This window comes from Podarcis bocagei (genome assembly GCF_964188305.1).
Source record: "Podarcis bocagei genome assembly, chromosome: 7".
Lineage (NCBI taxonomy): Eukaryota > Metazoa > Chordata > Lepidosauria > Squamata > Lacertidae > Podarcis > Podarcis bocagei.
Window position 1 is genome coordinate 87,777,474 of NC_138132.1, and position 27,841 is coordinate 87,805,314.

Below are 27,841 nucleotides of genomic sequence, written 5' to 3' on the forward strand. Positions count from 1 at the left end.
CAGAATGCCGCGGCGAGACTCCTTACGGGGTCCTCGCCATGGAATCACATTCAACCGGTGCTATACCAGCTGCACTGGCTCCCGGTGGAGTACAGGATCAGGTTTAAGGTGCTGGATTTAACCTTTAAAGCCCTACACGGCCTAGGACCCTCGTACCTACGGGACTGCCTCTCCTGGTATGTCCCACGGAGGACCTTACGGTCTTCAAAGAAAAACATCTTGGAGATCCCGGGCCACAGGGAGGTTAGGCTGGCCTCAACCAGAGCCAGGGCTTTTTCAGCCGTGGCCCCGATCTGGTGGAATGCTCTGTCACAAGAGAATGGGGCCCTGCAGGACTTGACATCTTTCTGCAGGGCCTGTAAGACAAGAGCTGTTCCATCAGGCCTTTGGCCAAGGCACAGCCTGACCCCCTCCTTCGGTAATCCTCATAGAACTCTAGCCCAGTGGTTGCCATTAATTTGATTTTGAGTTGATTATAGAATGAATTGATTTTAGAATGCATTTTAATTAATTGATTGATTTTATGTAAACTGTGTTACTTTTATTGTTGTTAGCCGCTCTGAGCCCGGCTTCGGCTGGGGAGGGCGGGATATAATTAAAAGTATTTTGTTATTATTATTATTATTATTATTATTATTATTATTATTATTATTATTATTAATAGATTCTAGGAGGCAGGTGCCGTACTAAACAGCCATTGAGTGTTGTGTTTTCTTTTTCCTGACCTGCTAGGCTTCTGTTTCCTCCAGGCACCTTTGGTCTTAAAGGAAAACAACAATTTCTACTGAAGCCTCTAAGCTTGACTTTGTTTTCCGCTTCTAGCTATATCGGCGGCTCTCGGAGGTCCTTGGGCTGAACGATGAGACCATGGTCCTGAGTGTCTTCATAGGGAAAATGTAAGTGTTCTGACTCCTTGCCAGTTGCACTTGTCCATCATACATCTCTGAAGCCCTTGAGCCTCTGCTGGGATGCTCAGAGACTAGAGCAGGAACACCTCCAGGCTACAGGCTGAACTTTGGGCCTGAGTTTGGCTGATAGGCTGCTCCAGAGATGCACCTGTCCTCCTCCTCTACACCTTCCCCCACATGAGATTTCTCCTCCCAGCAGCAGTTTCACCTGCCTAGGCAGGAGTGAAAAGGCATGCTCTGTTTTGCACGCCAGCCACCTTCCAAGGCAGGACTGTTCTGCTCCTGCTCACCCCCGGGTAGCATTACTTAGTTTTAAATGGTTGAAGGCTCCCTTCTTGGAAGTGTGGCCTGGGATGAGCCAGTCGAGCTCCTGAGGGGCCAAGGGGGTCAAGCACTTCCCTCCCTAGCCCCCAGGCTGAATAAGCCCTTGGCTGCCCACCTTGAGGCCTGTGGCTGCTGGGTGAGACTCTTCACAAGGGCTTCTGGAATTCTGCAGCCGGTGGTGGAAGGGGCAGGTTGCCTCACGGCAGAGGGGCATGTTGTCACTGCCGCAGGATTCTCTTGCCCTTGCTGCAGAAATCGGCCCATCAGTGCCACAGCATTCCACGGGCCCTGAGTTTGGGCCAGTGTAGCTTTGGGATCCAAGTAGTGAAGATTATCTGAAGGATAATTTTCTAGTCAACCAAATGTAAGTACTGTGACTTTACGCTGGTCTTTTCTGGCTTGTGTCGTTGTCTGTGGCTTTAGGGGAGGATGGAAACGGGTGAGAGAAAGGAGGGGCAGTCTTGAATCTGAGCGCCTTTTTTTTTCCTCCCCTTCTAGCATCACCAACCTGAAGTACTGGGGGCGGTGTGAGCCGATCACCTCCAAGACACTACAGCTTCTCAACGACCTCTCCATTGGATATCCTTTTCAGCAGACCTCTTCCTTGGGTTTGGGCACCCAACGGACACGTCGTCACAGTTGCATGCAGCTGTCAGGCAAAGCCAGGCTTCCTTGCTTTGATGTCCTTCAGGGCTCACCGTCCCATTTCCAGTCTGGCACTTGATAACTTTGGTCTGCCTCAAAATCATCATCCCATTTCTCATTTTGCCCAGAAAAAAATGGCCCCTACCCCCTAGGTGATTGATTCCAGCTAAGTACTAGGGTTTTGTAGAGCTCCAGTGTGGTGTAGTGGTTAAGAGCGATAGACTCATAATCTGGTGAACCGGGTTCAGGTCTCCACTCCTCCACATGCAGCTGTTGGGTGACCTTGGGCCAGTCACACTCCTGTGAAGTCTCTCAGCCTCACTCACCTCACCGAGTGTTTGTTGTTGGGGAGGAAGGGAAAAGGAGATTGTTAGCCGCTTTGAGACTCCTTCGGGTAGTGATAAAGCGGGATATCAAATCCAAACTCTTTTTGCACTAGAACAGGTTAAGTTCATTTTCTTAACTCGCTTTGTATTTATAAAGTGCAGATAAATTGGGGAAGAAGCTTAGTCTAGTTGGGTAGGTGCAACTAGGATTTTAAAAAGCAAACTATTAATAATTATGGGCTGGAAGAGGACCCAGACGTTGCCTTTTCAACTCCCAGCCCGATGCAGATTAATCTCTGCAGTCCTGGAGATCTACCACATGAATGTACTTGCAGAGCAGGTAACTTGCACACAGCAGAAGGAAAGTGGAAATCGCTTTGTGGCTATGTTCTGCTCCCACAGTTAGAGGCAGCAGTGTTTCTGAAAATCCATTACTGGAAACCACGGAAGGAGAGTGGCTCTTGTGGTCAGATCGCAATTGCCAGTTTCCCACAGGCATCTGGTTGGCCGCCGTGAGAGCAGAACGCTGGTCTGGATGGACCATTTGCCTGATCCAGCAGGCACTTATCAAGTTCTTAGGGTCACTAGCCAAGCTGACCTGTGGGTCAGGGACGGAGTGTGTGAATGCAACTGCAGTCACGCTGGCTGGGGCTGATGGAAGTTGTAGTCAGAACAATCTGGAGAGTACCAGGTTGAGGAACCCATCTTCCCAGGTTTGCATGAGGCTACCTTGTTGGCAATCCCAGGAACCATCCCTTCATCCTCCCAGGGCTTTCTAACCAGTTTTTGACTGATGCTGTTTCCTTAACATGGCTTCTACCTACAGCAGCGTTAGGAAACTGGTGAAACTCAGCGCTGTGCAGTTCATGCTGAACAATCACACGGTAAGCTTTCAGCCATTTCTGGTGCTTCACTGAGGTTGAGTGGATTTGCACGGTGAAAGGTGTCCTTGATTGTTCCTTAGGATGAAGTCTTCCTGGCCCAGGTAGCTTCTGTTCCCAAGGTCTCTGCTGAATACATGGCAGCTCTCATGCCTCCTCTCAAGGGTTGTTGCTTGTGCTGCGCTGCCCCCTGTGGTGGCTTTTCATGCCGTGCTTCTAGATGGCAAAATTCTCCTACATCCATGCATGAATCATCATGGGAGGCCTCTGTGCTGACAATGTGAGAGACAGGCAGAGATTCAGAGAGACTGTAACTTGAGGAATTGAGGGCAGCAGTACTAGCAGCCTCTGTGCCGCCCCCTCCAATTCCCATGCGACACCCCCAGCATTCTTGGCTCAGTTCCTCACTAGTCTTTGTAGATATGCCACAAATGAGTTATTCTAGATCAGTGGTTCCCAAACATTTTTGAGGTCCCACTCCTTTGGTTCCATAAGCTTATCCACAGTGCCGCCACCCTATAAAAAACATACAGAATAGTGGTTTGCACAGCCCAGTAAGGCAGATAATAGCACAGTAAAATTCAAAACAGAAACCATTAATTGTACATTTATCCAAAAGACAATTAGTTCAATTAATTAAACAAAATTGGTGAACTCGATCCAGTGATGCCAGGTTTCCAAAGCTTATCACTCATTTACACCTCCGGTGCCCCTCTGCTGCCCTCCTGCCTCTTAGCACCCCCCCAGGTCATCCCCCACACTCCGGAAGGAGACGTACCACCCACTTTGGGAAGCTCAGATCTAGAGGCTGGGCTACGTGTTTGGAACACGGCTGCCCTTCAAGATTGCCAGAAGCCTGCTGTTTTGTTCTTGGGCAGAACCCATTGTCCTTCCTACAAAGGTTTGTCCCCAAATCCGCATGGCAACGGAGCTCTGGGATGTCTGCTGTGACTGTTTCGGACCCTCAAATCCGGCCTGCAGACCTGCCCTAAAAGAGAGAGAACCCTTTCAGTTTATAAAAGCCTTGTCTTTCTGCTTGCCTGGAAATGACTATTGCATCCCCAGGTAGCTAGGCAGGCCCCTTAGCCCCCACTGCATGAGTTTCTAGTCTGTCTGTCATCTCCTTTGCACACACCTCCACAACCCTGGATCTGAGATATCAAAGCATCCGAAATACAAGCAGAAGCAAGAGAGAGACCAGTTCCTCTTGCTGTGTAGAGCAGGGGTCAGCAACTTTTTTCAGCCGTGGGCCGGTCCACCGTCCCTCAGACCATGTGGGGGGACAGAATATTGGGGGGGGGAATGAATGAATTCCTATGCCCCACAAATAACCCAGAGATGCATTTTTAATAAAAGCACACATTCTACTCACGTAAAAACACGCTGATTCCCAGACCGTCTGTGAGCCGGATTGAGAAGGCGATTGGGCCGCATTCGGCCCACAGTCCTTAGGTTGCCTACTCTTGGTGTAGAAAGTATGCAAAATGTTTTTTTTTCTGGAGTGTATGAGAGTTGCTTTGAGCCTGGGATTAAAATATTTTAAATAAACACATGCCCCCAGCCCTTGTGAAGAGAAGCTTGTCAGGATCCTTGCCTTTTTCTTCCCCATTAGCTAATGACCTCAGGAAGGTGCTAAAGGTCTGTTTTCTAGGCTGTTCTAGTCCTTTTGGTAAGGGTTTGCATAGCTTTTTGCAGTTGTTAATTTTCAGGATACAGACCGGTTCAAAGTTGCTTCGCCTGTTACCTTTACAATGCTTGGGCATTTGACTTGAGTCATCCACATTTGTCTGCCGTGCCCCACAATCTCATGGCAGCTCTGCCTTGTATGCACAGGTCCAGGCCTTTCTATGGCTGCCTAGTATTGGTGATAGCATTCCAAATGTAGCTAAAGTGCTACAAATTGTGCAAGTAAATACTAAAAAGAGGATGTTTTGCTATAATTTCCTGTTATTCACACTTCTGTTGACAATTCAAATTGAATTTCAAAACCACGCCTAAATCATGACACTTGAGTAAGTGAAAAACCCTGTGCATTGCAAGTAATCTAGTGGACCTACAGGCACTTGACAGCTGGGATTGATGACCAAATTCTAGTCAAGCTGCCTCAACTGCCGAAAGCAGGACGAGGAAGACAGCGTGCTCTTGACTGGCCAGTGTGGGCACAAAACCTGCCCCTTCACTCCCTGACCAGCTGCTCCTCAATAACCTAATTTTTGTTCTTCAACAGAGTGAGCACTTTTCGTTCCTGGGTATTAACAATCAGTCCAACCTGAGTGATATGAGATGTCGGACAACTTTCTACACTGCACTTGGGCGCCTCCTCATGGTGGACCTAGGTATTGCACTCTGTTCTTACGGGCCCACTAGACTTTTCTAGTCTTAACTAATTTAATTATTGGTAGGGGCAGTTAATAAGTTAACTTCCTGTAAAGCAAACAAATCTGCTAGGCAGGGGTGGGGAGGAATCTGAATGTTGATCTTTATCTTGTACACGTTAGCACCCCAAAGTTCACTAGACGGGCCAATTGAGGAGAATTAGTTCTGCTAACGGCGACCCCAGATTTGTGGCGTGTGTTGCTGTGCACAGGGCTGTAGAAGATAACAGTCCTTCATGCCTCTCTTCCAGGGGAGGACGAGGATCAGTATGAGCAGTTTATGCTGCCCCTCACAGCTGCCTTCGAGACGGTGGCGCAGATGTTCAGCACCAACACCTTCAATGAGCAGGAGGCAAAGGTAAAACATTCTGGACTTCAGCTTAACCCATCAGCCAATGGCCCTGCTCACTGGGACTGATGCAAACTGGAGTCCCAAACTTGTAGTGGGCACCTAGTTGGCAAAACCTGGCTTGGAGGCTCTCTCTCAGCTTGTGTGTGCAACCTAGAGGGCTCTTCCACATACAGTCTCTAGCGATGGCCAGCCTCCTTCAGAATCTGAAGCAGGGATTACCTGTCAATGGAGGACGGTATCCTTTGACTTGGGCTCAAGGCAGGTCTTTTACAAATCAAGCATAGTGCATCAGGCCATTAGGAGGAGGCTTTCCCTCAACACACACACCCCTCAAATTCCTGGTCCTGCCTGCTGTTGAGGCTAGACCAGAGGTCAGCCACCTTTTTCAGCCATGGGCCGGTCCGCTGTCCCTTAGACCATGTGTGGGGCTGGACTATGTTGGGGGGGGGGAATGAACGAATTCCTATACCCCACAAATAAGATGCATTTTAAATAAAAGGACACATTCTACTCATGTAAAAACACTTTGATCCCTGGACCGTCCGCAGGCCGGATTGAGAATGCAATTGGGCCGGATCTGGCCCCTGGGCCTTAGGTTGCCTACTTCTGGGCTAGGCATTTGTCAGAGCCCTTCTGCCTCGTCTGAACTTCCTCGTTCTCTTTTGGCTACCAGTAATTTTTTTCCTCCCCTTCCTCCTCCTTCAGTGCTTAGTTAGGTGGCTGCCTGTGTTTGGCCACTTAAATTTTTTCTCACTGCATACAGACCTCATTGGGCTTTCAGGATGCTTCCTGCCACCTGGACTGTAAAGCCATCAGGCTCCTCATGCAATCCTGGCCTGAAAAGAGCAATGGCCAGTCCTTAATTTCATTCAGCGGGAAGTGGGCAGACAACCACTCAGCAAACAGACTCTCGCCGTGGGTATTTATTTATTTATTTATTTATTTCCCACCCATTTATACCCCAGTTGGCAACAGAGGGGGGTTGTCCCTGGCTTTTTCTCTTATCTGGCCCTGATCATTTCACAGGATTCTTAAAACTGTCACAGGCAGCAGATGCTAGCCTGTATGCATCTTTTTTTTTCTTTTCTTCTCATCCTGCGACAAGATGGTGGTGTGCTTAGAATGAATTTATGGCCTAAACACTGAATCATGGAAACAACCTCTAAAACAAACCTTTCTGTGGTTCCTGATCAGAGTCTCAAACTATTCGGGGAAGAAGCCCTCGATTACAGGCTAATTGAGACATTATTTTTACTCTTTATTTGTACCCCGCCCATCTGGGGGCTAGAGGATTGCAGAATCGGGGCGCAGCGTTGATGTCAGATGACACCATCGCTCCCAGAACAAACCAGAGTCCCAGCCCCAGCCAAATGTGCCCTTGACAATTCACACCTTCCCTTCGGGAAGGAGAAACGCAGAAGAAGGGGATCATCCTAGCAACAGTTTTGGCCGTACATTGACTCCAGCAAAAGGAAGGCACCAGTTAATGTCACCAGTGTCCGGGTCTTCAGAAAAATACACTCTAGCCTCCCTGGCAATGCAATATCTGCTTGATAGCCACAGTACAAAACAATTCCAGATTCTCAGAAATGTTTGGGGTGTACAGTAGGGGTGTATGTTTGCTTTTTTAAATGATTTTTTTAAAAAAAATCAAAGTGAACGAACCCCATTTGCTTTTAAGTATAAAAGCAAATGGTAATTCCAAAGAATGAGTTTTAAATGGGGGAAAGCCATTTGTTTCTTTTGGGATAAAAAATGGAAACTGACTGGAACAGCTTGTACTGGTTGCAGAGAGCGGGAAAAGAGAGCAGTCAGACACTGTCTGCACCTTTTAAAGTTGCCTATAAAACAGGCCGTTTGTCCTCTCCATTTGAAATTTGGCAAGTCTGATACCATTAAAGAGTTGTAGGGTGCTTCTCAGTTTTATGTCATTTGGATGGAAAGCCCTGCAATTAGACAGCAAATTACTAGCTAGGTCTGCTACTGAAAGAAACGGGAACAGTGAGATTAACGAAGTCAAATGCACTTGCTCCTGTTCAGTAATGGAAAACTAATAACAAAACAAATGGCATTTTAAATACTGAAAACAAATACAGTGGTGCCTCGCAAGATGAAATTAATTCGTTCCGCGAGTCTTTTCGTCTTGCAATGTTTTTCGTCTTGTGAAGCACGGTCCGTCGCAACTGCGCCTCTTCAAGCGGCTTTAAGAAAAAAGCGAACAAACTCGCAAGACGTTTTTCGTCTTGCGAAGCAAGCCCATAGGGAAAATCGTCTAGCGAAGCAACGCAAAAACCGAAAAACCCTTTCGTCTAGCGAGTTTTTTGTCTTGCGAGGCATTTGTCTTGCGGGGCACCACTGTAGAGTAACTAACTGAGATACGTGTCTTGTTCACCTCTTGATGTATACGCCCGGTATTTTTCTTGCCTGGGAAAACGTTGACTTAGAAGGCAGTTGTGCATCTTGAGTACCTTTTCATCCTGTGCAGTGGAGGCACTCTGCTCCATCACAGGAGCCCAGGCAACCACCAGATTTACCCCCTCTGATAGTAAAGCCATACCTGCATGTTCCAATGCATCTGAGGCACTCTAGACTTCTTGGGAATCTATATCGCCAGCTCTGAGCCCACCCTTTCAGACTGTTGCCTGTATTGTCTTCACAAAGCTTATCCTTCTCCTGGGACGAACACAGAGACCAGGGTTCAGTTGCTGTGATACAACATCATCAAGGCTGCCTGGCTAAGTCACCAAGACTTGGACACCAGAGTCTGAATCCTTCTGTGCGCAAAGTGATTCAGAAGCATTTTGGCATTGCCAAAGTCGCCTGGTGAATGGCAAAGTACAGTGGTACCTCAGATTACATACACTTCAGGTTACAGACTCCGCTAACCCAGAATTAGTGCTTCAGGTTAAGAACTTTGCTTCAGGATGAGAACAGAAATTGTGCTCCGGCGGCGCAGCGGCAGCAGGAGGCCCCACTAGCTAAAGTGCTGCTTCAGGTTAAGAACAGTTTCAGCTTAAGAACGGACCTCCAGAAAGAATTAAGTACTTAACCCGAGGTACACCATTCATTTGAGGTTCCCAACAAAGCGTGTCAAAGAAATAGGTTCCCCATCTTTCCCATCATCCCATCTCCTGACCAGAGACCTTGGGAAGTCCTGGTAAGAAGGAAGAGGTTGCATCGTGGAGGAGATGAGCTGGCTGCCTAGCCCTACTCCACAGAGGCTGCACTCTTTGCTCCAGAGGAACCAGGCCGTTCCTCATCTCTAGCCAGCAGAGAGAAGCCTGCCCCATCACCACTGAGTGACCGAGAACCCACCTAGGCTTAACATCGAGGAGAGTTGGGGCTATATTAGTTCCTGGCTATTTTGCTGCTGCTGGCATAAGCCAGTTGTGTGGCGAGTTCCCGCCCCCCACCAAGGATAAATAAAGACACAAGACACCATAATTTAAGGTTAAATGGGCGAATTAGGCCACAACTTTATTGAATTCAGGAATGAGAGGCATTGGCTTAGGCATTGGTCCTATCGGCTATCCGGCTCCATCCCATTTGCTGGAGACACGGGAAGGGTTAACACCATAGAGGGGGAGTCTCCTGCTGAGGCACGTCAACTAGGAGCTCCCCCGGGTCACCGCTCAGGGGCGTGCCTTTGGCCCACACCTCCATAGGCTTCGGACAGGGCCACGCCCCCCGGAGTCCTTTATCGGACCACCCTATTGTATCCCTGACCTGTTCTTCTTAGAGGCTGTTGCATCCCTCTCCTTCCTTCCCTAATCTTGAGGGGTTTAGTTTAATGCCAATTATTCAGACTTTTTGGTTGGTCCCAGTGGCGTTGTGCCAAGCCTCCTCCTGATGGATGCTTCAGTTTGCTTGCCTTTTGGGCACAAGCCCTGCCTTGAGAGTGAGTGAGAGGGCAGGAAGAATTCCCTCTGGATACCCTCCGTCCACCACAAGGAACATTCATAGTAAGTCCCACTGTTCTTCTTTGAGTGGTATCAAATGAGACAATGGGCCTGTAGATGTCGGTGTCTGGCGACTCTCAAGGGAACTTACCACCAGTGAGATGCACGCAATGTGCTCCGTGTCTTCCCACTAAGGGGGGAAGATGAGCACTGAGCTGAACTGTGTTCCGATGCTGTTGCTCAGGGAGTACAGCACGATCTCATCTTACGTGCAGTTGACTCACAATTTCAACCTTGTGTGGTTGAAAATGGGCTGGTTGAAATTGCACAGTTTATGTGCACACAAAGAGAGTTTAAGAGCTCTTTTTGCAGCGAGTTTTCCTTCCAGGGAAGGAACTTGCTTAATGGGCAGGTCCTGCTCAGCAGGTGGGCTCTGGGATGCTCTCGGTGGAACTCGGATGACTGGCAAGAACATCCCAGAGCCCTTGCCTTGGTAAGCAAGGTGGATGTTTAAAAGCTTTACACCTTCTTTGGGGGCAAGGCCTGCTTGGCCTTGGTCTGGAAGGCAATGATACTTGTGCAGTGGTGGTTCCAAGGAGTGGTTTTAGTGCACATGGTTTTGTATGTACGAACCATCCTCAGAACGTAATCCCTGCACAAGGTGTGATCATACTGTATCCATTTCTACCGTTGCTTCTTCCCCCTAACCCACACCTCTCCCTTCACACAGAGGACATTGGTTGGCCTGGTGAGAGATTTAAGGGGGATTGCCTTTGCCTTCAACGCCAAGACCAGCTTTATGATGCTCTTCGAGTGGATGTATCCTTAATCCTTAATCCTTATGTATGTCCCTTTACTTCTTCCTGCCGCTGCTGAAAACTGCCTTGTGTGTCCTTCAACCCTTCTGACGATACTGCAGCTCAGGTGATAGGCTCTCAGCTGCTTCCCTGATCAAGAAGCAGGGCCTGTGGGCCACAGAATGCCACCTGTAGAATTCCTCTTTTCTTGACATCTGGAGACGCTGCATGACTGTGGCCAGGGAAGAGAACCCACCAATAAGGTGCAGACATAGTGGTGGCAGTGGGATCCCACCAGGATCTCAGCCAAAGGGATCCAGTAAGATAAAGATAAAGGGACCCCTGACCATGAGGTCCAGTCGTGGCCGACTCTGGGGTTGCGGCACTCATCTCACTTTACTGGCCGAGGGAGCCGGCGTAAAGCTTCCAGGTCATGTGGCCAGCATGACTAAGCCGCTTCTGGCGAACCAGAGCAGCGCACGGAAAATGCCATTTACCTTCCTGCCGGAGTGGTACCTATTTATCTATTTGCACTGCGTGCTTTCGAACTGCTAGGTTGGCAGGAGCAGGGACCGAGCAACGGGGGCTCACCCCGTCGCGGGGATTCAAACTGCTGACCTTCTGATCGACAAGCCCTAGGCTCTGTGGTTTAACCCACAGCGCCACCCGCGTCCCTCCAGTAAAGTACTCATCCACTTTTCAGGCTTATTATCTGCACTCTAATCTGGCAACATCAGGTGTCTTTTGTGAGTGCCCCTGCCCTCCTACCTTTAGCCAAATAACACCCTGAGTTTTAAGAACCTGAATATTTAAAGTCATCCTGGAAGCAGTGTTGCCTCCTTAACCTCTGCCTCGCAGCTACCCATCCTACATGCCAATCCTGCAGCGGGCAGTTGAGCTCTGGTACCACGACCCAGCCTGCACCACACCTGTGCTCAAGTTGATGGCCGAGCTGGTGCACAACAGGTAGGTGAGGGGAAGAGGATTGGAACTGCTAGGCCAGGGCTGACTTGCCTAGGAATGCAAGGCGGCCATTCTTATATCTGCAGGGGCCTCCATATACGCCCACTGGGCTGCTTCAATCGGTGGAACTGGCACCACTACAGGTGCCACATAATACCTATTCCGCATTTGTAAGGACTCACTATTTTAGTGTGGTGGCACCTACACTTTGGAAATTCCTGCCTTTTGACACCGGGCAGGCGCCTTTATTATACTCTTATTTGGTGCTGGCTGGCTAAAGAAACACATTTTTGTTTAGACAAGCCTTCACAGATGTTTAGAAAGCTGGTGTGAGTTTTAATCTGTTTTTGGTTTATTGTTGTTTAAACTTTTTGAAAATCTTAAGTTACGGTTGTCATTTTTTCTTACTATTATTATTACTAATAATAATAATAATAATATTGTTTTACCTTTTATGTAAACCACTTGCTTTTTTTTTGCAAACAGTGTATAAATTTTATGAAATAAATCTGAATACGCACGCTTGACTAACAAAGAGCAATGCAAGAAACAATCACAGGAGAACATTTAAACATTTGTTTATTTTATTTATTTATTTGGATACCACCCTTCACCCAAAGATCACAGGGCAGTTCACAACATAAAACTCACAAGAAACTTAAGTGTAACCACAGGAACCAGGTCAGTTTTCCCTGGAAACAGCATAGAAGACCCTTAGCCCTCTGGTTGCCTCTGTTGGCAGGGGCCTCTGAAGATCTGGACAAACCAGAAGTAGTCCTTTGAGCAGCGCATACTTGTCTGTGGAATTCCACAAGAGACCGTAACGGCTTTTTATTTTCGGTGGCTTTTTAAAAGGATAGCTAAATTTATGGAGGACGGGCCTATCATTGGCCATTATATGAGCTCCAGCTCTTTTTCTCCCCATACTTCAGCCAACTCACAACTTTGTTGCTTCCTTCCAGATCCCAGAGGCTGCAGTTTGATGTCTCCTCACCCAATGGCATCCTGCTCTTCCGGGAGACGAGTAAAATGATAACTACCTATGGTAGGTCTCTTTCAAGGGAACGGGCGTCACTTGATGGGCTGCACTAGGTTGCAGTGGATGGCCAAGGGATGCCCCACTCCGTGACTGGCCTTAAACGGGGGGAAGAGGCAGCCTGCAACATTCTCCAGTCACAGACCTCCTCTAAAGGAGCAGATCTGCTGTCTGAAGTCCTGGAGCAGGAGGGAGAAAAGACCCTGCCAAAAGACAGGCAGGCAGGCCAGAACTTCCTTGCCCTCTAGCACTTTTCCCAGGTCGCTGTTGATAGTCTCACTTTTTCTTCTCTAATTACATTCTGTGCTAGGTCATTCACATGAATTTTTGGGTTATTTTAGAGTAGAACCAAAGCTCATAGCGAGCAGCAACAGAGGGCAAACTGTGCTGTGTTATAAAATAACGTTTAAAAACAGGAGTACATTAAAAAGCACCTTTATGTATCAATATAAAGATTGGTATTGGCCTCACCCCCTTGTGAAGGCGATTTGTTGAGAGTGAAGTAATAGTCTCCTGCACATTCAGTGTGGCTTTTTGACTTCCACTTCTCTGTTGACCTCCTGAGAATAATACACTCTGGGCTGAGGTTAAAGGGGAAATGTACTGAGCAGAGTTGAGATAACTAGCCTTTTAAAAAATGCTTTTGCAGGAAATCGCATCCTAACCTTGGGGGAGGTTCCGAAGGATCAAGTGTATGCCTTGAAGCTCAAAGGGATTTCCATCTGCTTCTCCATGCTAAAAGCTGCCCTGAGCGGCAGCTACGTCAATTTCGGTGTCTTCCGTCTGTATGGGGACGACGCACTTGATAACGCCTTGCAAACCTTCATCAAACTCCTGCTCTCCATCCCCCACAGCGACCTTCTGGTGAGCTTGTCCGCCTTGCATCAGGCCCTCAAACCTTCCCCCACTTTGGGGCACCTTGGGCAGCGTTCCACAAACTCCTCCCATAAGCGCAAGGATTATCACTAGCACAACAATACTTCTCCCCGCACAATCCTCAAACCTGCTTGAGTGTTGGAGAAGCCCCTGCAACAGATTTGCAGGCGTGCAGGGGAAGAAGGTCTGTCGCACTATTGATAATCCTTGCACTGATGGGATCCTGGCTCAGCGCTGCTTCACATACAGCCCCTTGTTTTACTGTGCTGCCTGTGCACAAGTGTCACAGTTGGTTTGCAGTTACTCTGCGCCACAGATGGGCAACCTGCTATCAGTGTTTTTTCCTTCTCGGAGCTTAAGTTAAGAATCCACCTTTTTCATGCCTTTATGTATTTCCCCTCCATGTAGTTTTTGACAACCTGTGCTACAAGGTCTGCACTGAATCCTGCATGTTGCTACTAACAGGTGATTTGGACAGTAAGGCTAATGCCCCTTGCTAGACAAAACCATGGGGTTAACATGGCGTCGTGGGATGCAAATGGGAAGTTGGTCGGTAGATGCTGAAGAACGAGGAAGTGTGCTGTGGAGAATAAAACCACAAATTCCTCCTCTTACTTACCACCTCTCTTTGCAAACACACACCTTGAAATTCTGGTGTTGAGGGTTCACAGTACATAGGCTAGTGCCTTACACAAGCTCAACAATCAAAAAGCTATATTTCCCCTGTTATGCTTTGAAAAATACTGCTTCTGACAGCTGGGTTGCAGTGGGGTTGTATAAGCACTGTGCTGTTGCTCCCTGTAGCAGTTTTGGGACACGCCAGGATATGACTCTTCACATCTCTCATACCTGCATTCTCCCTCCCTTCCTTTGTTTGCAGGACTACCCTAAACTCAGCCAGTCCTATTATTCATTACTGGAAGTACTCACCCAGGACCACATGAATTTTATAGCTAGCCTGGAGCCGCACGTAATCATGTATATTCTTTCTTCCATTTCGGAAGGTCTCACAGCACTAGGTAAGTGTATCCATGTTCTCTGTGTGTCTCCTTGGATGTGTCAGGGATGGGCAGGATCCTGAGGAGTCGGGGGTGTATGGGCAGACGAAGCAGTGGGCAGGAAGATACAAGGGGCCAGTGACCTGTGGGGTGCCTCCCTGTGAGGCAGCTGCCAGTGGTGGTGGAACAGGGGTCAGGAGGAGGAGACTGGGCAATTGAGATGCATCACAAGCCTGCAGCCATAGGCACCTAGACAGATAATTAAAGATACAGAACGATGGCGCCAGGCGAGCCTCCTTGGGCAGAGCGTTCCAGTAACGGGGAGCCACTGTTGAAAAGGCCCGTTCTCGTGTTGCCACCCTCTGGACTTCCTGTGGAGGAGGCACACGAAGAGGCCTCAGGTGACGATCATAGTCAGGGTCGTTTCATATGGGGAGAGGTGGTCCTTGAGGTATTGGGAGTCACCCCATTCTGCCCCTTCTTTCCTGTCTTTGTAGACACCATGGTTTGCACTGGCTGCTGCTCCTGCCTGGACCACATTGTCACCTATCTCTTCAAGCAGCTCTCCCGCAGCACCAAGAAGAGGGCTGCCCCCTTGACGCAGGAGAGCGACCGGTTCCTGCACATCATGCAGCAGCACCCAGAGATGATCCAGCAGGTAAGGGGGGGTGCAGGTAGTGGTGGCAGCTGGTGGCCTCCTTGGCTAATCCTATGACACTCATGGAAGTGAGAGCTGGACCATAATGAAGGCTGATTGCCGAAGAATTTATGCTTTTGAATTATGGTGCTGGAGGAGACTCTTGACAGTCCCATGGACTGCAAGAAGAACAAACCTCTCCATTCTTAAGGAAATCAGCCCTGAGTGCTCACTGGAAGGACAGATCCTGAAGCTGAGTCTCCAAGACTTTGGCCACCTTATGAGAAGAGAAGACTCCCTGGGAAAGACCCTGATGCTGGGAAAGATGGCGGGCACAAGGAGAAGGGGACGACAGAGGACGAGATGGTTGGAGAGTGTTCTCGAAGCTACCAGCATGAGTTTGACCAAGCTGCGGGAGGCAGTGGAAGACAGGAGTGCCTGGCGTGCTCTGGTCCATGGGGTCACGAAGAGTCGGACACAACTAAACAACAACAACAAATCCCATTCTTTGGGCAAAATGACTCCCAGGGGGGCTTGCATACAATCCAAACAAGACAGTCTCTACTTACAGGTTTACAATCTTATTTTTTAAAAAAGTTCAGGAGCAGGAGATGCCTGGTGGAGCTGGGCATCTAGCAATGCAGATGGAACAAGCCCGGTTTCCTGTGTCTCCCACTGAGGCCATCTGGTGGAGAATGGCTGTCCCAGCAGTTGACAGGAGAGGAGACCTGATGGAGCTGCCAGCCTGTCACATCAGAGCTGATGATGCGTCTCAGCTCTCCTGAGCGAGAGGCCAGTCGGGAAGCACCTGCAACAAGATGCTAATTTGCGGCCTCCCTACTTCTTCCTTTCAGTGCAAGCTTGAGAATTATTGTGTGGCTATTCTTGTGTGCACCTGCCAAGGCTCAGTTAAGGCTACTAGACGGGGCAAGAGAGAGCCTGTGCCCCAGCCCAGCAAGGGTAGTGACTTAGCTGATGCCCATCATTACCTGTCATGCTCATCCAGGTCACTGAACAGACTGGATGAGTCTTCTAGTGTGCTTAAAGGTAAAGGTACCCCTGCCCGTATGGGCCAGTCGTGACCGACTCTGGGGTTGCGTGCTCATCTCGCTTAAGAGGCCGGGAGCCAGCGCTGTCCGGAGACACTTCCGGGTCACGTGGCCAGCGTGACGAAGCTGCTCTGGCGAGCCAGCACCAGCGCAGCGCACGGAAACGGCGTTACCTTCCCGCTATAAAGCAGTACCTATTTATCTACTTGCACTTAGGGGTGCTTTCGAAATGCCAGGTGGGCAGGAGCTGGGACCGAACGACGGGAGCTCACCCCGCCGCGGGGATTCGATGGTGTGCTTAGGGATGCACATTACCATCACCCAGAGTTACGTTTCCTTGACTGACTGCCTACAATCAGAGATGCAGCAGACCCTTCCCTCTTTAAATGGTTCCATTCAGTCATACGTCTTTCCCAAAAAAAAGTCCCTGCGATCTCTGAAGAGTGTAACAGCTAGCTTGATTTTGCTCATTCCTTCTAGATGCTATCAACAGTGTTGAATATCATCATCTTTGAGGACTGCAGGAATCAGTGGTCCATGTCTCGGCCTCTTCTTGGTTTGATACTGCTCAATGAAAAGGTAAGGCACTTCTTAGAGAGTTGTTCAACGGCTGGGACTCCTTAAAAGGAGTGCTCAGGAGATGCTGACTCCTGTCAGCACAGCCCCTTGAATAACTTAACCAGCATCCCCTCTTTTCTCTCCTTTCCAGTATTTCTCAGACCTACGGAACAGTATAGTGAACAGCCAGCCTCCAGAGAAGCAGCAAGCTATGCACCTCTGCTTTGAAAATCTCATGGAAGGCATAGAGCGTAATTTGCTCACCAAGAATCGCGATAGGTCAGTATCTCTCCTCTGCTACAGAGAGCAGACTGCATAACAGCTGGGGATGGAAATCTCCCCTGCGGCTGCCAGCAACTCAAGGCCCTCCAGGAGCCATCGCAGGCATCAGGGGAGACTCTTTGCCTCCAGAGCTTCTGTCTGTAACGTTGCTCCACTGGAAAACATATGAGGTCATGAACTCCTTAAGAGCTGCTTGGAATTTGCTGGGCAACACTAGTGGCTCAGACACGGGGCGGATATTAGGAATGGGGAATGTTCACAGTAACTCTTACTTGAGGGCAGAAGCAAGTACCCTGCACTTGCAAGTATTTAAAGCAGTCTTCCCCTCTGCCCCCACGTGCCCTTCTCATTAAGTCCTGGCATTTCCTAATTAGCAAGGCCCTGAGCAGAAGAATATACCGTATTTTTTGCCCTATAGGATGCACTTTTCCCCCTCCAAAAATGAAGGGGAAATGTGTGTGCGTCCTATGGGGCGAATGCAGGCTTTCGCTGAAGCCTGGAGAGCGAGAGGGGTCGGTGCACACCGACCCCTCTCGCTCTCCAGGCTTCAGGAAGCTCTCCATAAGGTGCAGGAGCCCGGCACTGGGCTCCCGCGGCTTGCGGAGAGTTGCCTGCATGCTGAAGCCTGGGCGCGCCAAGCTCAGCGCGCCCAGGCTTCGCGCAGCTCTCCGCAAAGCACGGGAGCCCGGTGCTGGGCTCCCGCGGCTTGAGGAGAGTTGCCTGTTCTGGGGGCGGGGGGCAGGGGAAGCTCGGGCTTCCCCTGCCCCAGCCCCGCGCCTGGGGGGGAATAATATTTTTTTCCTTTATTTCCCCCCCCCCCAAAAAAAAACTAGGTGCGCCTTATGGGACGGTGCGTCCTATAGGGCGAAAAATACGGTAATACTTTGCAAAGCCTGTTCTGCAGGCTAAAAGTGAGCGTGCTTAACTGTCCTAAATAGATTATTTTAGGGAGGTGGGAGTGGAAAGTAGGAAATGTCAACAGCTTTCGGATGTCAAAGGAAATTGGTGGGGGAACGGTTCTTGACCAAAAGTAAGGGAGCGGACTTGGCTTCGGCCATTGCACCCCAACCATTAAGAATGCCTTCCCAACTTGAAGAGCAGTTCAGGGATAGGACAGCCTGCCTAGGGTGGCTGTGGAAACCCATTCCAAGAATATTTTGCAGGTACCAATTGGCCCAGCTTAAGGGAATGTGTGTGCACAGCTGCTATCAACCTAACTTTCCAGCTGATTATTACAGAATTATTGTTCAAAACAGAGATTTTCAGAGAATGGGGATGTTAAAGCAAATTTAAGGGAAAGATCCGAGAGGGGTAGAACTTAATGGGAAGAGAGTCAGGGTCTAAAGAACCTCGCAAGAAACCAGGACACAAATGATGACCCCTGCAAGTCTTTACCAAACGCCGACTTGCCGTGCCTCAAGAAAGGGCTGTACACTTGATTTTCATGTGCTTTTCTTAAAGTGCCTTAAATGAGGTTACCAATTCACATCCCTGCAGCAAAATCGAGAGCTGTCCTTATACTTCACTGAGCAGCCTTCCAAGTGATTCTGAGAGTTCAGTTGTCAGTACAGATGGTGACCACCTCGTGCAGGGGTTCCTCTCCCGGTCCCCATGCGTGTCGGCAGAGCACATTTAAGTCCACCTCACCCCATTCTGCCTTCTTCCAAGGCCCACACGTTGGCGATCGCATGTCCATTGGACATGCCTAAAATGATTGCTGCCTGTATTTAATATGCTGACTTAACATCTTGGGATGGTGGATTTTGCCCGCTTTCTAACCCAGCTTTGGCTTGCCTCCTTGGCAGGTTTACACAGAACCTGTCTGCATTCCGGCGGGAGGTAAATGACTCTATGAAGAACTCCGCCTATGGGGTAAACAGCAACGACATGATGAGCTGACATCTCGCGAGGAACCTCTCTCTGGCCCGGGCCGGGGAGGTTAACTTTTCCGATGGAAAGACAAAAGGGCATTTCTGATCCCTGCTGGTCCCTGGGGCTAGGCTGCAGGAGGAAGGGGTGTTAAAAAAAAAAAGTTCACCAGGGCAGAGGGGGCTCCTTTCCTTGGGGGCGGAGCAAGGGGGAGACCAGCGTATTTCCCTGGGTGAATGTTGGAGAGGAACCCCAGCGTCCTGCCGCAGCCTGCCTTGTATAAACATGTACATTTTTTCATAACATTTTGAACAAGGTTTATATTGACTCAAGTTTAAAAAAAAAAAAAGTGTGACTGAAATTTTTACAGAGTTTAGTGCACCAATGCTGAAGTGAGGGTTGTATGTGAGTGAGGAAGCTGTGTCTCCTGGCCGCCTGCCGTGTTCCTGGGCAAGGGGGTGTGAAAGTGCAGAGTTATATTTAGTAACCAGTGTAGAGAGAGAGGCACAAGAAGTGTAAAATTCCAAATGTATATTTTTCTTATACATCCCTTTTAACTTGCACCATCCTACCCTGATCTTCCTTCTCCCCTGCCCACCCCTTCTCGTTAGGAACTCAAAGCCATGCCATGCTCCATGCTGTTCCGTGAGTGTCCATCCCTTCTGCCCCATCAAACTGACACAGCTCTCTTCCCGCCTGGTCCCAGCTGGCCAGACCAAGGAAGCCTGAGCTGCTCTGTCCATGCCTCCCCTCCCCAGAACATTGCACCAGGCTTTTTCCCTCCGTGTGTGAACCTCCTTGTTTCTCAGCTGCTGGAAAATGCATAGAGAATCTGCTTGAGGGCCTGAGCTAGTTTCTCTCCTTCCAAAAAGCAGCCTCGGTGAACTGCCTTGCCTTGTAGAGCCTGGCCATGGGCTTCCTGAGGCCATCTCTGCCGCTTGTCTACACCTGTCTACAGTAGGGACTGTGGGGAGTGGGCACAGGCTTGCTACCAAGGCAGGCCCAGCATGACATGTAACTCCCCTTGAGAAAAGTCCATTCTCTCCCCCCCCCCAAAAAAAATGCTGCACCAACATCAATGTTTTTCAATATTTAAATTTACTTAAGAGAAAATAATGGGGGGAAATGACCTGTTTGCCTTGTACTTCCCCATTCTTCTTGCTGCTAGTTCTGTGCCCACCCAAGCCCAGCCCGAACCTGCCCTGGTTTCTCTTCCCAGATAGCACCTCCTCGGTTTTTCTTTTTTGTTCTTTCTCCTCTGGCGACTGTGTGTTGGGTCCTTTTTGCGTGAGCAGATTGCTGGATGACTTGTAAGGGTGTTTGCTGCATACAGTGTAAGCATTGTGGCTGCAAATAAACTTCAGTGGTTTCTACTGAGCTGTGTGGAACCAGGCCAGAGTGTTACTCTTGTGTGACGTTAAATGACGGTAGTGTGCGATGACCACGAGCCAACAGGCGGGTGCCTGGGAACAAGAGCGCAAGTTCTTGGCAGCAGTAGGCAACCCTCTTAGTACCTGCTTGCTTCCTCATCCCTGCTGGAAAAATATAGTGGAGGGGGGACGGGAGGAGAGGTGGCGGTACCATAACCATCTCCAAAAGTAGCCAGGTTAAGAGGATCTCACGCGCAGCATTTGCCAACACAGTAAGGTCGCATCTTGCATGCATTCAATCTGTGCAATTTCAATGATATGCAGTTGAAGGCCGCTGATTGAAATCCTGTAACTTCAGGTGCAAGCGAGGCAGAGCTCTTAAAAGTTCTTTTTGCGCTGTGAAAACCCAGTGCAAAAAAGCTTTTGAGCTCTCTGGATTTCTTGGGAAGCAAAGCTTGCTAATGTGTGCATCAGTTCTGGAAGCCCTGGGACGCTTGTGCAGAGGTGGCTTCAAAGGGCTTGAGTGCACACATTTCTGCATATACACAGAACCCTTGGAACCAAACCCCCACATAAGATGCAATTGTACAGGCTTGTTGCAGTGGACGACAACACTGGGCTGCTTCTCCAAACTCCTTTTTTATGCTGCATATTTCGATACTCTGATAAGTTAGAGGAGCTGCTAGGGGAATATGTAGCAAACTTGATTTGTAGCTCTCCCCTGAACCCATCTTTTATCTCCACAGCCAACCCTTCACATTCAGGGCTAGAGCAGATACACAATACAAAAGCTGCTCTTCAAGTTTATTTACATGCTGCTTTTAAGCCTCAACTGTCAATACCCACACTGAGGAAGCCTTTTTCTTTTATTTTGGCTCAGGCACATGCAAGGGTGGGTGCCTTAGGTACATGACAGGCACACTCATTCTAGACCAGGGTGTGGCAAGGTTTTCCTTGCCAGGACTGGGTCACTCCCGCAGAGATCGTTCCATGGGCCAGATCGCGTCTGCGCAGACACGATTTCCGTTGCTGTGGAAGTGAGTCCCTGCTCCACCAGTTTAGCACAGCAGGCAGCTCGTGGATCGTTTAAACGACCTCCGTGGGCCCGCTTGTGGCCTATAGGCCACAGGTTGCCAACCCCTGTTCTAGGCAGAGGCATAGAACAGCACACCAGCATCCTACAAGATTTTTCTGAGATCACTGGTACCAATTAGCTTTTTGGGAAACAGCAGTATCCTACATAGTGTAGGTGAATATCCCTCTCAGGATACAGGGCAGCTTAGAGTGTGTGACTTGTAGCTTGGTAACCATATTTAACATGGTTGTTTGTGTTGATTACCTGTAATCATCCCACAGCTTTTAAGTTTGTTGTACAGTGGTGCCTCGCAAGACGAAAATAATCTTCGTCTAGCGGTTTTTTCGTCTTGCGAAGCAACCCTATTAGCGGCTTAGCGGCTATTAAAGGCTTAGCGGCTATTAAAGGCTTAGCGGCTTAGAAAAGGGGGGGGAGCAAAAAAAAATCGGAACACTCGCAAGACGTTTTCGTCTTGCGAAGCAAGCCCATAGGGCAGGGGTCTGCAACCTTTAAGAGAAAAAGAGCCACTTGGACCCGTTTCTGAAGGAAAAAAAAAACTGGGAGCCGCAAAACAGGGAAGGTGTCGTCGGGATGGTGCGTGACTAACACATGCACCGCCCCCATGCGACGTCACAGCCAGTACAGCGCCCGCCACAGTGGGGAGTGTCGGGGCGCACAATGCGCCTCCTCCCCTCGCTAGTATCCGCCCCAGAGCCGCGGCAAAGGTGTAAAAGAGCCACATGCGGCTCCGGAGCCGCGGGTTGCAGACCCCTGCCATAGGGAAATTCGTCTTGCGAAGCAGCTCAAAAACTGAAAACCCTTTCGTCTAGCGGGTTTTCCGTCTTGCGAGGCATTCGTCTTGCGGGGCACCACTGTATTCTGTGAATCAGTGAAAGAGGGTACAAAAACCAGGGACCAATTAGGACTCACCTGCTGCTGTTTTTCATTTTAGCTTTTAATGTTGAGTTCGTTTCCATAGTATTTGGACTCTTGACATTATCAGAGTCTGTTGCTTTGGCTGAGCCCACAAATGTGTCACTGTTAATCCATTATTTAGATCATTTTGGCACCTTAAACAACATTCCAGCAGCAGCTGTGGCTCTTACACCTCTGCCTCGAAACAGGAATAGTCTGCAGCTCGGCTAAAGTTGATGCTGGTGCAAAGCCATGATCCCTGTCCATTCTGAACGTGTTGCCCTTTCTGAGAGCAGAACGTCTCAGCCAGAGCTAACCTCTTCTGTGGCTGAGCTGGCTTTCTTGGCACTGTTGTAGACCACACGGTTGTAGCCTTCTCGGTTACGGGCTATTTCAATGGCGAAGAATTGGATCCTGGTTGCTGCGAAGAGAACTTTCTTTAGGATGGGCATGACACTGGGGATCTTGCTCCAGTTTCCAACTAATACACCACACTTCCCCGCAAAATAGATGCAGAACAAAGGACTGGGAGGGAGGGTGCATGTGCAGTGGGAGGGGCCGCGTTTTCCTTCATCAAGGATGCTCTTGGACTGACCAGCAAAGCCATTCTAGGCATCAGCCTCCTGCAGGGGGCTGGCCAAGTGGCTCATGGGATCCCTTCCAACTCCACAGCTATATGACTCTTATGACCTGGCCAGAGGAAGCACAACTGAAAGCAGAAAAAAGTTACCTTACCAAATACTGTGTTCTCTTCTGTGTAACCTTTACTGCAATCCAGACGTAGAAGTGTGCCATAATTAAAGTCCTCAACTACTCCGTCAAACTGCAAGCAGAATGGACGCCATTTCTGTGAAGCCAGAGCATTCGGTTACTTCCTGCCCCGCAAGAGTCTCAAGAGCAACCAGCCTCAAGCCTCACACCCAACACAAACCTCTTTAGCAGGTTCGGATTTAAGATCCTCCGGGTCGAGCACATCAATCTTAAGATGGTTAAAGTCCTTCCTGAATTCAGTGTAGATCTGGTCGTCAGCTTTGGTAAGTTTCAGGAATTTGGGATCAACTGAAGAAATGAGCTACGCATGGGGAAAGTAGGCAAGGTTAAGTGGGAAGAACAGAAAACAGGATTGCTACCACCACTCTTTCATCCAGGCCGTTAAGTAACTGAAGCAAGCTTTCTGCACATCAGCTTTGTGGTGTAGGGCTCACACTCAAAGCACCTACAAAACATGGGAGGACAAGACATAGTGACAAGGCCTCAGACTCCAAGGAGCTTTGACAATTATGTGGCCAATCCTACCAACTGTAATTGACACCAAAGTCACCAAATGCTGAAGCTGTGGGGCTAGGAAAGGGTTGTCCTGTATTGCTCCCAATGCCCTCTAAGGTTGGGGGTGCCTGGCAGGTTTATGCCCTAGGTGTCCAGATCACAAAGGCTAAACCAGAAAAAAAAATACTCCCTTTCCTGTGGAAACGGGAGCTCTTGGCCACAATGTGATGGATGCCCCACCTACATGCTCCACATCTTTCTATGACCAGAGGAAGCTTATATAACAGTTCCTCAGCCATGGGACTCTGAGCTCCTCAGGGAAGAGAGGAGATATTTTGCAATTGGATTCTGTCTAACCCAGTGGGAGGGAAACTGGTGATCAGACTTAGTGGCTGGGCTCCCAAGGCCAGCCAAAAACTAGCCCTCAATTTAAACAACGAACCAGTCACTTAACTTGAGGTACCACTTTAGCTAATGGGGCCCCCGGCTGCCGCTGTGCGATTTCTGTTCTCATCCTGAAGCAAAGTTCTTAACCCGAGGTAATATTTCTGGGTTAGCGGAGTCTAACCTGAAGCGTCTGTAACCCAAGGTACCACTGTATTGTGTTTGAACCCACAATGGAACCTTAGGGCAAAGGGTGATTAACAAATACAGTGGTACCTCGGGTTACATACGCTTCAGGTTACAGACTCCACTAACCCAGAAATAGTGCTTCAGGTTAAGAACTTTGCTTCAGGATAAGAACAGAAATCGGGCTCCGGCGGCGCGGCTGCAGCAGGAGGCCCCATTAGCTAAAGTGGTGCTTCAGGTTAAGAACAGTTTCAGGTTAAGAACGGACCCCCAGAATGAATGAATTAAGTACGTGACCAGAGATACCACTGTAAGACGAATTAATACTGAGCGGGGGCGACCGGATTTAGGGGCGATGCAGTGTCGGGTTCGTTGTCACCTCCAAAGGCAGGGCCGACTCCCCTCCTCCTCCTCCTGTGCCCTAGCAAGGCAGAGGGTCCCCCCGGCGGGGAGCCCCCCCTATTGCGCCCCCTCCGCCCATAGGACTCACGTTGAAGTAGACCTCGGCGTGCTGGTGGGCCTTCATGGCCCAGATCATCTCCACGGTGGGCTGCAAAGAGAAAAAGAGAGAGGAGGAGGTCCCAGGCTGCTCCCTGTGTCCCCGCCAGGGTCCGGCCCGCCCCCCGCTCCCCACCCGGCCCCTGGCTCACGTCGTTCCCGTAGGCCTCGGCCGGCAGCGAGAGGGCGGCGGCTGCGGCGGCGGCTTCATGGGCGCCCTGCAAGGTGGGAGAGAGAGAAAGAGAGCCAGTGAAGAAGGGGGGGGGGCGACGTCGCCGCCATGGCAACCCGGCCGCCCCTTCCCCTCTTCCGCACGCTCACCAGCGCGGCCAGGCCGCCTCCTGCGGGCGCCGCCATCTTGGTCACGGGGCGGGGCTGTGCGCAGGCGCAGGCGGAAGGGGCGGGGCCCTGGAGGCGGGGCGGGGCTTGGCGGCTGAGCGGGGCGGGGAGCTGAGAGCGTCCAAGGCGAGGAGAGGGGCGAGCGGGGTTTGCGTGATCCTGAGGAATCCGTCGCCTGCCCGGCCTCGCCTTTTGTTTCAAGGGCGCCCCCCCCACCTTCAGGCGGTCTCTGGATTCGTGGCCAAAGATGGGCACACCCCTCCGTCTCTCGTTTCCTTTATTCATTATTATTAACATATAAAACACATACATATACATTTTCACAATACACGTACACAACACATTAATTTTCATAACATAAAACATCCTACATTATATAATACCTACCTATACTGTACATAACTGAATGTTGGAACAATAAGAATAAGAATAAGAATTTATTATTTGTACCCCGCCCATCTGGCTGGGTTTCCCCAGCCACTCTGGGCGGCTTCCATAGAAGGTGTTGGCTAAGATCTCTTTGATACCCAAACAAATTATTGTTCCATCTTTGCACCTGGCTCTTTTGAACCTGTCTATGGAAACCGGGGGGGGGGGAGGGATGCGGGGAAAAAAGGAACGCGGGTGGCGCTGTGGGTAAAACCTCAGTGCCTAGGACTTGCCGATCATATGGTCGGCGGTTCGAATCCCCGCGACGGGGTGAGCTCCCGTCTTCCGCTCCCAGCTCCTGCCCACCTAGCAGTTCGAAAGCACCCCTAAGTGCAAGTAGATAAATAGGTACCACTTACTAGCAGGAAGGTAAACTGCGTTTCCGTGTGCTGCGCTGGTGCTGGCTCGCCAGAGCAGCTTCGTCACGCTGGCCACGTGACCCGGAAGTGTCTGCCTCTTAAGTGAGATGGGCGCACAACCCTAGAGTCGGACATGACTGGCCCGTACGGGCAGGGGTACCTTTACCTTTATGGAAACCGAGGGACGCAGGTGGCGCTGTGGGTTAAACCACAGAGCCTAGGACTTGCTGATTAGAAGGTCAGCGGTTCGAATCCCCGCGACGGGGTGAGCTCCCGTTGCTCGGTCCCAGCTCCTGCCAGCCTAGCAGTTCGAAAGCATAAAGTGCAAGTAGATAAACAGGTACCACTCTGGCGGGAAGGTAAACGGCATTTCTGTGCGCTGCTCTGGTTTGCCAGAAGCGGCTTTGTCATGCTGGCCACATGACCCGGAAGCTGTCTGTGGACAAACGCGGGCTCCCTCGACCTGCGAAGCGAGATGAGCGCCGCAACCCCAGAGTCATCCGCGACTGGACTTAATGGTCAAGGGTCCCTTTACCTTTACCTACGTATACTATACATATCAACGTACCTACACACCTACCCCATACGGACACCCACCAAGTGACTTGACTTCCAGCCGTTCTTGTCACACTACTTTATTTTTCCAACTAGCTTAAACGCATTTCATTATTTCTTTAATCTCTTCTTTTATCTTAACTTTACTCTCCTTTCAATCTAATCATTTTCTGGATTCACTCAGTATCTGTCAGAAATTCTACTTTTTCCACATAATTTTTGATGTATTCCTTAAAGATAGCCCACTCCTTATTCACTTTTTGTACCATATCTCCTCTTATTGGTCTCTCGTTTCCAATGGCATTTCAATGGCTGCTTTTTTCCTGTTTCAACATCTGTGCTCTGTTCTCTGGAAGGGTTCCTACATCTCATGGGGTGGACTAGATGGGCCTTGGGATTCCTCCTAGCTTGCAGTTCTCTGATTCTTCGCTCTGTGCAACAGGCAGCGCAACTCACGGGCCGTCATATCTTTCTCTGAACATATCTTCAAGCAGCGTGCTCCTTATATTGTATTTTTCCTGTATTACAACCGGTATTCTAAAGTATTCAAACAATAAGAAATAAAATTAAAAGCAACAATTAAAAAGCACACCGCATCTTGCACAGTGCTGCTAAGACCCTGAGCAGTTTTCAAGCGGTCCGTGGGGATAGTTTGGGAACCACTGATTTATGGCAAGTGCAGAGTGTGAGTTTTGTGGCTACAGAGCTCTTCTGCTGGGACAGAATTGGGTGGCCTCCTGACCCTGCGAGTCACTTGAGAGAGACCCGCCCTTGTTGGCTGGGCCTGAAGGGAATTGTGCCCCAGTAACAGTTGGAGGGACAAACCTAGACAGCATCTTAAAAAGCAGAGACATCACCTTGCCAACAAAGGTCTGTCTAGTTAAAGCTCTGGTTTTCCCAGTAGTGATGTATGGAAGTGAGAGCTGGACCATAAAGAAGGCTGATCGCCAAAGAATTGATGCTTTGGAATTATGGTGCTGGAGGAGACTCTTGAGAGTCCCATGGACTGCAAGAAGATCAAACCTCTCCATTCTGAAGGAAATCAGCCCTGAGTGCTCACTGGAAGGACAGATCCTGAAGCTGAGGCTCCAATACTTTGGCCACCTCCTGAGAAGAGAAGACTCCCTGGAAAAGACCCTGATGTTGGGAAAGATGGAGGGCACAAGGAGAAGGGGAAGGCAGAGGACGAGATGGTGGGACAGTGTTCATGAAGCGAGTAAACTGAGTTTGACCAAACTGCGGGAGGCAGTGGAAGACAGGAATGCCTGGCGTGCTCTGGTCCATGGGGTCACGAAAAGTAGGACATGACTAAATGACTAAACAACAACACATGGAGGGCGAGGTACAGAGATGCTGCTGCGGCAGCCCCTCCAACCCCAGAGCAAAGGGCCACAAGCCTTCTGCTATGCAGGCAAGAGCTTCAAGTTGTGGGCCACCTCCCTTTTCTTGTTACACCTGTAGATATAGTTGAGAACAGGGGGCAGTTGGATAATAATAATAATAATAATAATAATAATAATAATAATAATAATAATAATTTATTATTTATACCCCCGCCCATCTGGCTGGGCCTCCCCAGCCACTCTGGGCGGCTTCCATAAAAACCAAAAATACAGTAAAATATCACACGTTAAAAACTTCCCAGATGTCTTCTGAATGTCAGGTAGTTGTTTATCGCTTTGATATCTGC

The 27,841-nt window shown here is 49.5% G+C and overlaps 2 protein-coding genes across 2 annotated transcripts in view; one reads left to right on the top strand and one right to left on the bottom strand.

The window, feature by feature from the left end:
• XPO7 (exportin 7) overlaps positions 1-20,163 on the top strand; it is a 56,940-nt gene extending 36,777 nt beyond the window's left edge. Inside the window, exons 15-28 of the mRNA XM_081202963.1 lie at positions 823-896; positions 1,731-1,811; positions 3,024-3,087; positions 5,312-5,420; positions 5,711-5,817; positions 10,441-10,529; positions 11,366-11,473; positions 12,433-12,515; positions 13,156-13,370; positions 14,263-14,401; positions 14,878-15,038; positions 16,547-16,645; positions 16,776-16,903; positions 18,712-20,163. Of these exons, the coding sequence (XP_081059089.1) occupies positions 823-896; positions 1,731-1,811; positions 3,024-3,087; positions 5,312-5,420; positions 5,711-5,817; positions 10,441-10,529; positions 11,366-11,473; positions 12,433-12,515; positions 13,156-13,370; positions 14,263-14,401; positions 14,878-15,038; positions 16,547-16,645; positions 16,776-16,903; positions 18,712-18,805 (1,551 nt within the window). The 3' untranslated portion in view covers positions 18,806-20,163. The remainder of the gene's footprint in view (positions 1-822; positions 897-1,730; positions 1,812-3,023; positions 3,088-5,311; positions 5,421-5,710; positions 5,818-10,440; positions 10,530-11,365; positions 11,474-12,432; positions 12,516-13,155; positions 13,371-14,262; positions 14,402-14,877; positions 15,039-16,546; positions 16,646-16,775; positions 16,904-18,711) is intronic.
• Positions 20,164-22,154: 1,991 nt separating this feature from the next.
• PBDC1 (polysaccharide biosynthesis domain containing 1) lies at positions 22,155-24,854 on the bottom strand. The gene is made up of 6 exons (XM_081203282.1): positions 24,791-24,854; positions 24,622-24,687; positions 24,462-24,521; positions 23,067-23,207; positions 22,871-22,982; positions 22,155-22,556 (listed from the first exon to the last, which is right to left on the bottom strand). The coding sequence occupies exons 1-6, from the start codon at positions 24,824-24,826 to the stop codon at positions 22,438-22,440; spliced, it is 534 nt and encodes a 177-aa protein (XP_081059408.1). The 5' UTR covers positions 24,827-24,854; the 3' UTR covers positions 22,155-22,437.
• Positions 24,855-27,841: the final 2,987 nt, after the last annotated feature.